The sequence below is a fragment of the Delphinapterus leucas genome, chromosome 5 (assembly GCF_059928025.1).
Source record: "Delphinapterus leucas isolate spDelLeu-1000000601 "Yukka" chromosome 5, BTC_Dleu_Yukka2, whole genome shotgun sequence".
In the NCBI taxonomy this organism is placed as follows: domain Eukaryota; kingdom Metazoa; phylum Chordata; class Mammalia; order Artiodactyla; family Monodontidae; genus Delphinapterus; species Delphinapterus leucas.
In genome coordinates this window covers 112,761,526-112,778,909 of record NC_143133.1, presented here as the reverse complement: position 1 = coordinate 112,778,909, position 17,384 = coordinate 112,761,526, and the positions used below count along the sequence as shown (strand labels likewise).

The 17,384-nt window shown below is 37.7% G+C and overlaps 1 protein-coding gene across 2 annotated transcripts in view; it reads right to left on the bottom strand.

The window, feature by feature from the left end:
• Positions 1-6,058: 6,058 nt before the first annotated feature.
• The window catches only part of ANAPC10 (anaphase promoting complex subunit 10), an 83,765-nt gene continuing 72,439 nt past the window's right edge, over positions 6,059-17,384 (bottom strand). Inside the window, exon 6 of one of the 2 annotated variants that reach the window (XM_089912412.1) lies at positions 6,059-16,221. In XM_089912412.1, the coding sequence (XP_089768538.1) occupies positions 15,991-16,221 (231 nt within the window). In that variant the 3' untranslated portion in view covers positions 6,059-15,990. The remainder of the gene's footprint in view (positions 16,222-17,384) is intronic. The other variant, XM_022599631.2, reaches the window with a different exon arrangement.

Genomic DNA, 17,384 nt, shown 5'->3' with positions numbered 1-17,384 from the left:
GCTGCAATCTAGGAGTTTGGTTTCTAAGGGAAAGCAGAGGATAGACAATAACTTGGCTCTTGCAAGATGGAGAATTGAAACTAAGATTCCCCACATAAAACTGGAAGTGCTAAACTCTCGGGAGAAAAAAATCTGTCCACCAGCAAAAGAAAACAAAAGACAATAGGGAAACTATCTTACCTGTGGTTGGGCTCTGAGTGGGGAAAATAAATCTCTTGAGAATTCATAATATGGGCCTACACAACACAGAGGACTGGATTTATGTCACATGTCGTCTAGGAAGCCACAAGTCAAGAAATTACAAAAGACGAAGTCCTAAGCCAGGGATCCCCTAAGCATACAAAAGTAAACCCCAAGCTATCCTGGGATAACCTTCTTAACCCAGACTGCACAGGAATTTATAGATAAAGCCTTGCTGAAGATCAGCTCACAATCCAAGATTTAAAAACAAGGGAAAACATATATCTATAGGGAAAACATGTATCTATATCTATCTATCTACACACTATAGGTAGATTCTGTAGCCCAAAAACAGCAGATTAAACCCAAGAAGTTAACACAATAGAAATAGCTGTTAGAGACTACTAAATAATTATAACCAAGAGAATTATCATATAACTAATTAGTCTAAAATTCCCCCAAATTCTGATAACTATTACAAATTCTGCATTCCTTAGCACACATAAAAATGAAAAATGGGTGAACAGCTGTTAAGGGAAAGATTAATAACTGCATTCTGAGGAAAGATCAAAGCAAAACCAGAAATATAAACACTGAATTATTTGCCACTGAATTACTTTGAAACCATGTAATAATAAAAAGTTGTGAATGCACTTAAGAGTTAGCTACTGTGGGGAAAAATGGCCTCCTCTTGGAAATGTGTAAATTGAGGCTCCTTCCTCAAAAGTACCTGCAAAAACATTGACGTAGAGCAAGAAACTACCTACATAGGCTCTGGAGAATATTGGCCAACATATCAAAGCTAACAGGGTAGTTTGAATGTTGGGAGAGGTGGTGGTGAAGAAAAATGTTTTACTCGGGGCTTCCGGGAAGATGGCGGAAGAGTAAGACGCGGAGATCACCTTCCTCCCCACAGATATACCAGAAATACATCTACACGTGGAACAACTCCTACAGAACACCTACTGAACGCTGGCAGAAAACCACAGACCTCCCAAAAGGCAAGAAACCCCCCACGTACCTGGGTAGGGCAAAAGAATAAACAGAGACAAAAGGATAGGGACGGGACCTGCACCAGTGGGAGGGAGCCGTGAAGGAGGAAAGGTCTCCACATACTAGGAAGCCCCTTCGCGGGCGGAGACTGCGGGTGGTGGAGGGGGGTAGCTTCGGAGCCAAGGAGGAGAGCACAGCAACAGGGGTGCGGAGGGCAAAGCGGAGAGATTCCCGCACAGAGGATCAGGGCCGAACAGCACTCACCAGCTCGAGAGGCTTGTCTGCTCCCCCGCCGGGGCGGGCGGGGCTGGGAGTTGAGGCTCGGGCTTCGGTAGGAGTACCGGGAGAGGACCGGGGCTGGCGGCGTGAACACAGCCTGCAGGGGGTTAGTGCGCCACAGCTAGCCGGGAGGGAGTCCGGGGAAAAGTCTGGAGCTGCCGAAGAGGCAAGAGACGTTTTCTTCCCTCTTTGTTTCCTGGTGCGCGAGGAGAGGGGATTAAGAGCGCAGCTTAAAGGAGCTCCAGAGACGGGCGCGAGGCGCGGCTAAAAGCGCGGACCCCAGAGACGGGCCTGAGACGCTAAGGCTGCTGCTGCCGCCACCAAGAAGCCTGTGTGCGAGCACAAGTCACTATCTGCAGCCCCCTTCCGGGGAGCCTGTGCAGCCCGCCACTGCCAGGGTCCCGGGATCCAGGGTCAACTCCTCCGGGAGAACGCACGGCGCGCCTCAGGCTGGTGCAACGTGATGCCGGCCTCTGCCGCCGCAGGCTCGCCCCGCACTCTATGCCCCTCCCTCCCACCGGCCTGAGTGAGCCAGAGCCCCCGAATCAGCGGCTCCTTTAACCCCGTCCTGTCTGAGCGAAGAACAGACGCCCTCCGGCGACCTACACGCAGGGGCGGGGCCAAATCCAAAGCTGAGCCCCTGGGAGCTGTGAGAACAAAGAGGAGAAAGGGAAATCTCTCCCAGCAGCCTCAGAAGCAGCGGATTAAAGCTCCACAATCAACTTGATGTACCCTGCATCTGTGGAATACATGAATAGACAACGAATCATCCCAAATTAAGGAGGTGGACTTTGAAAGCAAGATTTATGATTTTTTCCCCTTTTCCTCTTTTTGTGAGTGTGTATGCTTCTGTGTGAGATTTTGTCTGTATAGCTTTGCTTCCACCATTTGTCCTAGGGTTCTATCCGTCCGTTTTTTAAAAAAAATTTTTTAATAATTATTTTTTTATTTTAATAACTTTATTATATATATATATATATATTTTTTTTTTTTGCGGTATGCAGGCCTCTCACTGTTGTGGCCTCTCCCGTTGCGGAGCACAGGTTCCGGATGTGCAGGCTCAGTGGCCATGGCTCACGGGCCCAGCCGCTCCGTGGCATGTGGGATCTTCCTGGACCGGGGCACGAACCCGTGTCCCCTGCATCAGCAGGCGGACTCTCAACCACTGCGCCACCAGGGAAGCCCACTTTATTATATTTTATCTTACTTTATTTTACTTTATCTTCTTTCTCTCTTTTTTTCCTTCCTTCCCTCCTTCCTTCCTTCCTCCCTCCCTCCCTCCTTTCTTTCCTTCTTTCTACTTCTACTAATTCTTTCTTTCTACTTTTTCTCCCTTTTATTCTGAGCCGTGTGGATGAAAGGCTCTTGGTGCTGCAGCCAGGAGTCAGTGCTGTGCCTCTGAGGTGGGAGAGCCAACTTCAGGACACTGGTCCACAAGAGACCTCCCAGCTCCACATAACATCAAATAGCGAAAATCTCCCAGAGATCTCCATCTCAACACCAGCACCCAGCTTCACTCAACAACGAGCAAGCTACAGTGCTGGACATCCTATGCCAAACAACTAGCAAGACAGGAACACAACCCCACCCATTAGCAGAGAGGCTGCCTAAAATCATAATAATCCACAGACACCCCAAAACACACCACCAGACGTGGACCTGCCCACCAGAAAGACAAGATCCAGCCTCATCCACCAGAACACAGGCACTAGTCCCCTCCACCAGGAAGCCTCCACAACCCACTGAACCAACCTTAGCCACTGGGGACAGACACCAAAAACAACAGGAACTACGAACCTGCAGGCTGCGAAAAGGAGACCCCAAACACAGTAAGATAAGCAAAATGAGAAGATAGAAAAACACGCCGCAGATGAAGGAGCAAGATAAAAACCCACCAGACCTAACAAATGAAGAGGAAATAGGCAGTCTACCTGAAAAAGAATTCAGAATAATGAGAGTAAAGATGATCCAAAATCTTGGAAATAGAATAGACAAAATGCAAGAAACATTTAACAAGGACCTAGAAAAACTAAAGATGAAACAGACAATGCTGAACAACACAATAAATGAAATTAAAAATACTCTAGATGGGATCAATAGCAGAATAACGGAGGCAGAAGAACGGATAAGTGACCTGGAAGATAAAATAATGGAAATAACTACTGCAGAGCAGAATAAAGAAAAAAGAATGAAAATAACTGAAGACAGTCTCAGAGACCTCTGGGACAACATTAAACACACCAACATTCAAATTACAGGGGTTGCAGAAGAAGAAGAGAAAAAGAAAGGGACTGAGAAAATATTTGAAGAGATTATAGTTGAAAACTTCCCTAATACGGGAAAGGAAATAGTTAATCAAGTTCAGGAAGCACAGAGAGTCCCATACAGGATAAATCCAAGGAGAAATATGCCAAGACACATATTAATCAAACTCAAAAATTAAATACAAAGAAAACATATTAAAAGCAGCAAGGGAAAAACAACAAATAACACACAAGGGAATCCCCATAAGGTTAACAGCTGATCTTTCAGCAGAAACTCTGCAAGCCAGAAGGGACTGGCAGGACATATTTAAAGTGATGAAGGAGAAAAACCTGCAACCAAGATTACTCTACCCAGCAAGGATCTCATTCAGATTTGATGGAGAAATTAAAACCTTTACAGACAAGCAAAAGCTGAGAGAGTTCAGCACTACCAAAGCAGCTCTACAACAACTGCTAAAGGAACTTCTCTAGGCAAGAAACACAAGAGAGGGAAAAGACCTACAATAACGAACCCAAAACAGTTAAGAAGATGGGAATAGGAGCATACATATCGATAATTACTTTAAATGTAAATGGACTAAATGCTCCCACCAAAAGACACAGATTGGCTGAATGGATACAAAAACAAGACCCATATATTTTCTGTCTACAAGAGACCCACTTCAGACCTAGAGACACATACAGACTGAAAGTAAGGGGATGGAAAAAGATATTTCATGCAAATGGAAACCAGAAGAAAGCTGGAGTAGCAATTCTCAGACAAAATAGACTTTAAAATAGAGACTATTACAAGAGACAAAGGACACTACATAACGATCAAGGGATCGATCCAAGAAGAAGATATAACAATTGTAAATATTTATGCACTCAATGTAGGAGCACCTCAATACATAAGGCAAATACTAACAGCCATAAAAGGGGACATCGACAGTAACACAGTCATAGTAGGGGACTTTAACACCCCACTTTCACCAATGGACAGATCATCCAAAATGAAAATAAATAAGGAAACACAAGCTTTAAATAATACATTAAACAAGATGGACTTAATTGATATTTATGGGACATTCCATCCAGAAACAGAATACACATTTTTCTCTAGTGCTCATGGAACATTCTCCAGGATAGATCATATCTTGGGTCACAAATCAATCCCTGGTAAATTTAAGAAAATTGAAATTGTTTCAAGTATCTTTTCCCACCACAATACTATGAGACTAGATATCAATTACAGGAAAAGATCTGTAAAAAATACAAACACATGGAGGCTAAACAATACACTACTTAATAACGAAGTGATCACTGAAGAAATCAAAGAGGAAATTAAAAAATACCTAGAAACAAATGACAATGGAGACACGATGACCCAAAATCTATGGAATGCAGCAAAGACAGTTCTAAGAGGGAAGTTTATAGCAATACAATCCTACCTTAAGAAACAGGAAACATCTCGAATAAACAACCTAACCTTGCACCTAAAGCAATTAGAGAAAGAAGAACAAAAAAACCCCAAAGTTAGCAGAAGGAAAGAGATCATAAAAATCAGATCAGAAATAAATGAAAAAGAAATGAAGGAAACGATAGCAAAGATCAATAAAACTAAAAGCTGGTTCTTTAAGAAGATAAACAAAATTGATAAACCATTAGCCAGCCTCATCAAGAAAAAAAGGAAGACTCAAATTAATAGAATTAGAAATGAAAAAGGAGAAGTAACAACTGACACAGCAGAAATACAAAAGATCATGAGAGATTACTAGAAGCAACTCTATGCCAATAAAATGGACAACCTGGTAGAAATGGACAAATTCTTAGAAATGCACAACCTGCCAAGACTGAATCAGGAAGAAATAGAAAATATGAACAGACCAATCACAAGCACTGAAATTGAAACTGTGATTAAAAATCTTCCAACAAACAAAAGTCCAGGACCAGATGGCTTCACAGGCGAATTCTATCAAACATTTAGAGAAGAGCTAACATCTATCCTTCTCAAACTCTTCCAAAATATAGCAGAGGGAGGAACACTCCCAAACTCATTCTACGAAAGAGGAAAACAAAAACCATATGCTAACACATATATATGGAATCTTAATAAAAAAAGAAGTGGTTCTGAAGAACCTAGGGGCAGGACAGGAATAAAGACGCAGACATAGAGAATGGACTTGAGGACACAGGGAGGGGGAAGGGTAAGCTGGGACGAAGTGAGAGAGTGGCATGGACATATATACACTACCAAATGTAAAACAGATAGCTAGTGGGAAGCAGCTGCATAGCACAGGGAGATCAGCTTGGTGCTTTGTGATCACCTAGAGGGGTGGGATAGGGAGGGTGGGAGGGAGATGCAAGAGGGAGGAGATATGGGGATATATGTATATGTATAGCTGATTCACTTTGTTATAAAGCAGAATCTAACACACCATTGTAAAGCAATTATACTCCAATAAAGATGTTAAAAAAATGTATTACAAATCAACAAAGACAGTATGGTTTTGATGCAAGAATAGACAAATTGGATAGCATAGAGAGCTCAAAAACATACCATACACATATAGACACTTGATTTGAAATAAAGGTGACATTGTAGAGCAATGGGAAATTATGTTCTTCAGTGCATGGTGATGGGTCGATTGGATATCCATATAGGGAAGAAAAAAATTGAAATATAAGTCCTATCATATAAGGTGGACTGCAGATCTAAATCTACAACAAAGCAAATAAAGCTTTTAGAAGATAATGTAAGAGGATATGTTCATAATGCTCAGGTTGCAAAAGACTTCTTACTGCTCAAAAAAACACTTAACATCATGGAAAAGATTATTAAATTGGTTTACATTAAAAATAATTTCTGTTCGTTAAGAGATCCCATCTTTAAGAGAATGAAAAGGCAAACCACAGAGTAGGGGAAAATAGTTACAACATTTATAACTGTCATAGCATTTATAACCAGAATATGTGAAGCACTTTTATAGATCAATAAGGAAAATAAAGACAAACTTTTTAAATGAGCAAAAGACTAGAATACTTCACAAAAGAGGCTATCCAAATTGACAACAAACATACGAAAAGTGGCTTGACCTCATTAGTTATTAGGGAACTAATAACTAATTAAAACTACAATAAGGTAACACTACATTCACCAAAGTGGCTAAAATTTAAAAGATCAACAATCCTAAAGATTGGTGAGTAAGGGGAGCAGCAGGGCTCTTACTCCCTGCTGTTGCCATGTGAATGGATACATACACTTTGGAAAGTGATCAGGCATTACCTACAAACGATGGGCATACGTGTACCCTCTGTGCAAGCTACTATATGGCTCCTATATACATATCTAATGGAAATGCACATACGATATGAGTCAAAAGACAGGCACTAGAATTTCATAACAGCATTATTTTGTAATAGCTTCAAATGGGAAAATACAATAACCAACATCAGTAGAGTGAATAAATAAATTATGGTATATTCCTACAATACAATACTAGATATATAGCAGTAAAAATGAACAGACTATAGCTACATGCTACAGTAAATATATATTACAAAAATCATGCTGAGTAAAAGGAAACCAATACAAAAGAAAATATATTGCACATTTGTATATACATATGGATATAATGTATATTTTTGTACATTAAACATAGGTAAAACTTAGCTACACTCTTTGATTAGGGGTAGAGGGTAATCTTGGAAAGGAGGAAGGGAATAGTGGTGGAGATGGGACATGAAGAGGGCTTCCAAGAAGGTATGTTACCCGCTGGCATGGACATGGATATCCACTTTGACCTTACTCTCATTGAGCTAGTGTTTGGTGCATTTCACTGTATATGTTATGCTACACACACACACACACACACACACACACACACACACACACACACACACACACTTGAAAAAGGCTGGGCTTCCCTAGTGGCACAGTGGTTGGGAGTCCGCCTGCCGACGCAGGGGACGAGGGTTTGTGCCCCGATCCGTGAGGATCCCACATGCCACGGAGTGGCTGGGCCTGTGAGCCATGGCCGATGAGCCTGTGCGTCCGGAGCCTGTACTCCGCAACGGGAGAGGCCACAGCAGTAAGAGGCCCGCGTACCGCAAAAAAAAAAAAAAAAAAAAAAGAAAAGAAAAGAGAAAGAAAGAAAAAGGCTGATAAAATTGGCCAAAGATTACATAGATAGGATTCAAGTGCTCATATAATTCCCATATTACTGAGTCACTTCCTTTTAGCTTGCAAATAATAGAAAATTTCACACACAGGACCCTTCCATTAAAATAATATTTCCTCTTATTATATTCACTAGCTACACAAAAAGCATATGCAAAATGTTTACTATTATTTAAAACAAGAAACTGTGCTTACACTATATTGTTTCTTCATATCATTAGTATATTTCATGATTCAGTTAACATATCTTTAAAAGGGATTATAGTATGAATTAATACTGTTTCAAAGACTTCATTTCTAAAAGAAGTCTTTCTTATTTTTGAATCCAAAAGTAATTAGATGTAAGACAAGCACAAATTGGACCCAAAGGAATCAAGTTGTATTTCTACTAATGACTTTGTTTAAACACATAACATGCCATATTCCAAGAACTTAAATTTTTTATAATGGCCACTTGAGAGCCTTATTTGGGGCTATGTATGTATGATTTCTGATGGTCTTGCTTACAAGTGGATTTTTCTAAGGATTTCCTTTATTATCTAAACGTCTGGAATGGAGGGAACATGGAACAGTGGATCCAAACTGGGTGGACATTTCCGTGATTCCACAAGCATCATCCTCTGAGGAATGCCCTTTGGAAAAGCACAGATTTCCACCCAACTGTTTATCCAGGCAAACTTCTGATAGTCTTCTCCAAGGTCCAATCTTAATTATGTAAGGCAAATATTAACTAAATATTTTGACTTACATAAAACTAGCTTCAAAAAATAGTTTTTAATTCCATGGTCTCCTTCACAACTTATAATGGTGGTGGGTGTTAGGCTGCCCACATTGCATCTTTTCTCCTCCAAAGTTTTAATATAGCATTAAATATAAGAGGAATATAAGGGTATGCATATAAAACTATAGTTACCCTATACATAACAGGGTAAGATTAAACTTTGACCCCACCCTGCCCTACCTTTCTTCCATCTTATAACTTGATGTTACATAGTTACTAAAGTTAACACCCTGCTTACTGTAGTCTGAATATAACCTCCTCATTCCTTCACAAATGTGTACAGCTTTCCATGCCTAAAATGCTCTCCCATTTTCTCTCTCCCCACTTAAACCTACACATTGTTCTGGAACCAGAGTATAAATTTTGGAACACTTCTTCCCCACTCCTGATGATTCCCAACTAAAAGGAAACTCAGTTCCTTTACTCGGAGCCTCTCTCCACCCCGTTACTCCATACCCAAGGAGGTAAACATTTGATTTGTAAATATAGGAAGAATAATTGAAGCTATATGGCTCAGTTCCATTCTCCTTCTAGGGAGCTCCCCGACCCATTCAGTGCAACCAGCTATGACATGAATCTTAAGGATTCATTATTAGAAAAGCCCAAATTAGCTAAGACTTAAAAACACATCCCTCAATTTGTTGTCTATTAGAAAAGAAGGTGATACTTTGACCTTCATCTTCACTATTTCTCAACTTGTACATAACCTAAGAAGAAGGCCTCTTCAGATACCCCTATGTACATGAATTTCTCTCTCGTCCATAAGAACCTTACTGACTACCCTGGGCATTGGTGATATTTGTCCTTATTAAAATAATACTTATCTGTTTCAGTCAATATTACCTTTTGTTAAGTATGTGTGAATGTCTCTGTGTTCCTAGCTATCATCAGCTAGACTGTAAATTCTTTCTGAATAGGAAACACGTTTTCTACTTATTTGTATTCTACACAGGATATAAGGCATTCAATCGTATAGGTTGATTGTTTGAAAAAACATGCAATAATTTTCTCCTGGAGACTATATGCAGTACAACTGATCACAGCATTGTAGAGTCAACAACTTTTTTATTTAATAGGGATGAGTAATCAAGTATCCTTAATAATGACAAAATGACATGTGGATTATTCCCCTCTAAATATTTCTTTATAAAATGTATTGCATGCTTTCCAGCCTTAGTAAATGTCATATGCCAAACTGTATTTATCTTTCTTCATTGGCACAGTGTTACTAACATGATCAGCTATGTTATTAGAGATAGTATAGGATAGAGAGTACTATTCAGTTGATCAAAATAAAGAAAACTTACCCAACGTGGCCTAAGGAAACAACACTGAGGGGAGACAAGTTTGGAGCTACAAAAATAGTCCTTATCGTGAAATTCCAAAGGGCCAAGAGAGAACAAACAAGAAGTAGCTACCAGCAGCTAAGGGATTCAGAACTAGAATTAGGAGTAAGAGTGGGTCTAATAGACTGGCTTAGAACTAGTTGGACAGGGTAAGAGAGCACTGGAGCTTCTCATTTAGCGTGATATTCATTTCCTACCTCTGGAAATGTGCATGTGTATTAAAGAACTCACAGGGCGGTTAGCATCTATTCCAGTTTGCAACATTAGAAAGTTTTATCTGGTGTCGTTTCTTTTCTGGTAAGACTGAACTGACCTAGAATGATGTGAATGGGGTGAAACCAAAAGTGATAATTAATGTGGAAAAAGAATCTGCAGGGCTTACAGTTACTGAGTATGTAAAGATGAAGGAGAAGAGTAAAAATTACACCCAAATACCAGTCTAACAGTTGAACATTTCAAGAAAGAAATGATGAATTTTGTTCTAAACAGCCTGGATGATGGAAAAAAATGAAAGAAGACTTCTGAATTTCATGACAAGGACTTCCTTGCATCTCTTATCAGTTACTGAATGCTACCTTAAAAATAAGCACTGTTTTTAGATAAATAGTAAAATTCCTTTCCTTTGTCTTGGTAGACACCTGAGTGTGTTATAACTTAATAGCTGGATGGCTTGTTATCATCCTCCTTTTACTGAGCCTACCCTCTATTTCATTATTTCTCCATATTCATTTAACATGTGATTCTTATAAATTTTAACAGTTGAAAAACAAACAGCTGGCTGAACTCTCTACTTCAGTGTTTTGGATATTTTGCTTCTTGGTAAGTGATCAGTATTTTGATACTGCTATAGTAATAACAGGAAATGATCTGTTAAAATCTGGATCTCCAGCTATAGATGAATGCCAGGGTACAGAGGAGAGCTGGTCTCAGAATAAAGTCTATAAAAACAGTTGGGGGAGTTATTTCTAGGACCACAGGGAGAGAATCGTAATTTGCTCTCAACACCGGAAAAGCAAATACATAGTGGAAAAACATCTTATGGTCACCATTGAACTGCATCAGTGGAAAGCTTATGGCCACAAATGCAGTAATGAAAACAACTGAGATGCTAAATACTAGAGCTTCAATTATACATGATGTGAAATACCATTTCCTGAAATACCAATTCACTCAGAAAAAGATTTCATAAGAAGATAGAATACCTTTAAGTTGGTGTAACTGTAATTTTGCTTATGTTGGAGAAATAGTAAATTGATTCTTTTAACCAGAAAGGACAAGAGAAGACAAACAATGGTGGCAGGATTAGCCATAGAAAAAAGGGAGGGTACTTTCACATAAAACTGAAATACAGACTGGTTAGTATTACTAAAAAATAATTTCAACTTTTCTTACAAAATTGCCATGGGTTATAGACATTTTCTTAGATCTATGGTGGGGGGGAGTTGTAATTAATTAGCCTTAAGATATGTCCTGTTAATAGAATAAATCATTATCATGGATAATTAATAAACTAATCCCTGAGGTTTTTCCTTTGTTGTCTTCCTCTCTCTAACGCTTTCTAGACACCATTGTACAGAAGCAGGCCCAACTAAATGGCAGATCATGAAGCACAGAGAGCTTCCTTGTAGATGGCTGGTAAACAGCTTTGTACAGCAAACACTTCCAAACACCATACTCTAGGGAGTCATAGTAGGAGTGGGGAAAATCAAAACAATGTGGGCAAAAGAAGATTAACTTGTTTTAAAAGCTCCACAAAGCAAAAGTGTCTCCAAATAACCACAACTACAAAGTATTATTTTCCCTAATGCTTTAATTTAACATATTTTGCAACTTTTATCATTTTTAAAAGGTAATTGAACCAAGAATTCAATTAAAAATGACATATAATAAGCCAACATGTTATTAAGAATTTAAAGTAAAATTTTCTAAAACACTAGAAACATATCAAATATTTGTATTATAAAATTTTATACTCATAAAAATTTATACTGTAGTGTATTAATGTGTACTAAACTAGTAGTCATAATGGCTAAAAGAACAGAAGGCATGGTGTCTAAAATTACTTTTCAAGATTGGTCTGTGTTTTAATTGTTGGAATCTTTCAAACGAGAGCAAAAGTACAAAACATCACTGGATTCCTAACATACAAATCATCTGTTTCAAATTAATTGTTGTTATTCACGTAAAAACAATGATAGTTTGGATTCAAGAATAGGCTTAAAAAGTGAATAACTAGCTGATATTACAAATAGTCTTTCTTTCTACAGTTCCACCTCCTCCACAATGCCTTCTTTTAGCTTCACCTCTAACTTCTGAATAGGAAGTTAACTCTCTCTTTTCCATCCACCAGTTAGAGATCTTACCAGTCTAATTTCTGATCTGGTTATCGGAGACCTATTATTTCCCCTAGTAGACTATAAGCAACTGGAAAGCAAAGTCTGCATCAGATTTACTTTGGTTTCCTTATTATGTCTAATTCAACATTCAATATCTATTAGTCTTTTTAGAGCTGGGTATTTATTAGCCTTCAGTGAACTGCTGTCTTTTAAAATTCCACAGTTTTATACAAAGAGTTCCTTGTGACAGTATTTCCACAGGTAATAAGCTGATTTTTAAAGTGTCTAATACTTCAATTACATGTATAATTTAAATATTTAAATCTCATAACTGCAGTTCGATCAATACTCAAAAAGTATACTGATTACGGATGAATCCGTGAATTTGCTGTCATTGTTTTATTAACTGTTAAGATGGCTTTTCAATGTTAGTTTTTTATTCTCAGATCCTATACAGTAAGAAATATAACTGTCAAATCTAGCCTCTTTGGGTGATTCCTATGTGAAACAGGTAGAATAAGCTATTTTTAAATCAGCTTTATTAAGGTATGATTGACATGCAATAAACTGCACATACGTATGATTTGATAAATTTTGGCTTATGTATATAGCTGTGAAACCAGTACCACTGTCAGGAAAATGAACATTTCTGTCATCCCCCCAAATAATTCATGCCTTCTTGCTTCTGTCTGCTCCCCATCCTGTGCAACCACTAATATGCTTTCTATCACTTGATGAGTTTGTACTTTCTAGAATTAAAAAAAAAAAAAGAATCATACACTATATACTCTTTTTTGTGGTTTCTTTCTTTCAGCATAATTATTTTGTAAATGTATCCATGTTGTCGCATGTATTAACTGTTCATTTATTTTTATCGCTGAGTAGTATCCTATTATATGGATTTACCACAATTTGTTTATACCTTCTCCTATTGATCAACATTTGCATTGTTTCCAATTTTTAGGTACTACAAATAAAGCTGCTATGAACATTCATGTGCAAGTCTTTGTACGGACATACGCTTTCTTTTCTCTTGGGTAAATACCCATACACAGGTATATGTTTAACTTTTTAAGAAATTACCAAAATGTTTTCCAAAAGTGGTTATACACTAATTACCTCCTCATCAGTAGTCTGATAAGAGGTCCATTTCCTCCATATCTTTGCTAACACGTGCAACTGTCTTTTTTTTCTTTTTAACATCTTTATTGGAGTATAATTGTTTTACAATGTTGTGTTAGTTGCTGCTGTATAACAAAGTGAATCAGCTGTACATAATATCCCCATTTCTCCTCTCTCTTGCATCTCCCTTCCACCCTGCCTATCCCACCCCTCTAGGGGGACACAAAGCACCAAGCTGATCTCCCTGTGCTAGGCAGCTGCTTCCCACTAGCTATCTATTTTACATTTGGTAGTGTATATACGTCCATGCCACTCTCTCACTTCGTCCCAGCTTCCCCTTCCCCCTCCTCGTTGTCATTTTAACCACAGTCATTCTAGTGGCTGTGAAATGGTATCTCATTATGATTTTAATTTGCATTTCACTAACATCCAATGAAGTTGAGCATCTTTTCATACGCTTATTTGTCAATCATATGTCTTCTTTGATGAAATGATTGTTTAAATCTTTTGCTCACTTTAATGGGATTGTCTTCTTCCTGTTAAGTGATAAGAAGAGTTCTTTATATATTCTAGATACAAATCTTTTGTTGGCTATATAATTTGCTCTTTCAAAAGAGAAACGAAACTGCTTCAGATAATTATGCATTGTTAATGTAATACATGGTCTATCAGAACTTCAGATAATCCTTAAAATAAGGGGACGCATTACCTCCACAATCCTGGGCTACCAAGTTTTCCCATGCCTAATGAGGTGCTCAGCTGGTTTATGAAAAACAGGGAAAGGGAGTAGAACTAGAAAACATAGTGATTTTCCCAACATTCTTCTTAATTCTTCCTAATTTTGGGAGTTTTTTTCACAAACTATTAATAGTAGGAAACAACAGACTGGATCAGGTAAATGATAATTAGTCCTCCTCCTTTTTTCTTTTAAGCAAATTTTTAAAAAGCAGTTAGCAAGTAGTAACATTATTACTAATAAGACTTCCTGTACTTTTTATTAGATTTCTCTGCCTCTTAGACTCTGCCTGTTGTTTACATGAATGTTTTCCTTATCAGACTAACGCAGAACATCAATACAGTGCCAAGTATATATTGCTCTTCTTATTTTCTTGATTCTCTCCTTTTCTTTTAATTCCTATCCATCTGTTTCTTCTACCCTTCCCAGCATCTGACATCTAGGCTTGGGAGTAACTCACTGATCTCAAATGAGTTTTGGTTACAGACTTTTTGGTGATCATACAGTCACTTACCATGCTTCTTACTTTAAAGACAACAGAATGAAAATGACAAACTCTTTGTGGAACTCATAGAAAAAAGAGCTGAGATTCTGCTGAGTGAAAAAAATGAAACCTTCATTTTTTATAGCATCCATGTAAATTAGTACTCTGCCAGAATAAATCAAACACATAAGTATTTCCTAAACTTTGCTAATTTAAGACTTCAGTCTACCCAGTAATGCAAGAACCTCTGAGGAATCTTTCCCAAACAAGAGCCAATATATGGTGGGAATTCCCTGGCAGTCCAGTGGTTAGGACTCCATGCTCTCACTGCCAAGGGCTCGGGTTCGATCCCTAGTCGGAGAAGTAAGATTCCCACAAGCCATGTGGCACAACCACAAAAAGAAAAAAAAAAGAGCCAATATGGAGAAGTTCTGTCTCCCCCAAAGTAAGGATATGGGGTAGCCGGTGGTGCTGGGGGGAGATATACAGAATCAAATCGACTCATGTTAAACCATGGAAAGAAACCTCATTTAAGGGACTTTAAAATATTTTTATATGTAAAGAACAATTTCATATATTTTTAAAATTTTCGTGAGCTACATTATCCCTTAGGGAATGCTTCAGTGTCAGACACAAATTTGAAACTAACTATTCTATAAACAGCATTAGAATTAGAATAAACAGCAGATTATATTGGCAATTGCTGACATAATATCAGGATATAGACAACTCTAGGGTTAAAAGTATTTCATGGGAGTACAGTAATTATGACACAATTAATTACATTCCCCAAATCAGAATGGTTCTCATCACACACTGAATGCTAAGCTTATTATGACACAGTTTTTAAAAAGACCTAGTATGAATAGAAGAAGCTTCCTCTGGATAGAAAAAAATAATAATTCTGGCCTATTAAAGATAATATCTATTGGTAAAACATAGTTTTGTTCCCAAACACGCAGTAAATCATTACTGTAATGCATGATCACTATATGAAATAATTACCTAGTTAGTAAAAAATTGTGTGTACCTTAAAAATTTTCAGTTCAACTGGTTTTCTTTTGATATAAGGAAAAATTTAATGATTGGCTCAAATTCATTTTAATAATTATAAAATATGTGAGCTTTATTATATGTTAAAGAAAATAAACATAGTATGACCCAAAAGTTATTTATTAAAGTTACAATAAAATACTTTTCAATGCATAAAAAATTGCAAAATAATTGATCCATTTTTCAATAAAGATACCAGATTTAATCTTTACTGACAAGATAAAGATATGTTTAATGACTTTTGTTCTATTTCAAGGTCACCTTATGGAGCGATACATCATGAAATCAATAGTTGTACATCTAGGAAATTTACCAATGGAGCTCTCTTCCACGGGTGTGTATATTTTAATTTGTCTCATGTGGGTATCTCTTCCATTCTGATGATTGGCTAGAACAGCAATCTGTATCATGAATGTGCGAGTTGGCTTCTTATGATTATCAGTTAAAGGAACGTGAATCCAGCCACTTGGTTCCACCAATTCAAGTTGCTGCCAAGAAAATAAAAGTCAGATTATGTTTTCACCCAATGAATATAATTTATTATAATGAATGTATTCTAAAGTTGACTTATAATTAACATTTTTCTCACGGACAGCATGACAATATAATAAACATTATCAGTTATTGGGCACTTTTACCATGGTCCATTTTTACAGTTGCTAAGCACTTTACATGTACCATTCTTGTAGACAAAATAAAAATAGAATTATTTGCAATCTTAGTATTTGTAGAAACGTGTATATGATTTAGACATGTATAAATGTATAGGGCCAATGAAAAACCATGCTGATACAAGTAAGAAAAGACTCTAAATGCTTAGAACATAATGCTTCTGGTGTATTTTATTTCAAGAACCATGCCTAATATATCCAAACTCACATAACAATAAATCAGATTCTATATAAACTACAAGAATATTAACAAAAGAAAATCAGTCATTGCACAAGTATCAGACAAAGCTTTTTTTCTTGGAAAATAGTAAGTGATTCATCTATCTGAATGACAATCTAAACCTAAAATCTAGGTTTTAATGTTTTTCAAAAAGAAATGCCAGATAAACTTTAAAAAAATTTTCATTTTATTGGGACTTCCCTGGTGGCGCAGCGGTTAAGAATCTGCCTGCCAATGCAGGGGACATGGGTTCGAGCCCTGGTCCGGGAAGATCACATATGCCGCGGAGCAACTAAGCCCGTGCGCCACAACTACTGAGCCTGCACTCTAGAGCCCGCGAGCCACAACTACTGAGCCCACATGCCACAACTACTGAAGCCCACGCGCCTAGAGCCCGCACTCCGCAACAAGAGAAGCCACCGCAATGAGAAACCTGCACACCGCAACAAAGAGTAAGCCCCTGCTTGCTGCAGCTAGAGAAAGCCTGTGTGCAGCAACGTAGACCCAACGAAGCCAAAAATTAATTAATTAATTAAAAAAATTTTTTTTCATTTTATTTTAACCAAGAGTCCAAACTATCCTTCCTTAACAAGGGAAGAAAAATTATAAGTAAAAAAATAAACCTAAATTTCTAAAATTTTTCCTAAAGTTATGAAATAGTTTTTAAAAGATAAGTATTGATTTTTAAATTGTCCTAAATATTGGACACAGCTGAAAAATATGCATTACAGAAAATACAGGTTTATCTTATCAACCCAGC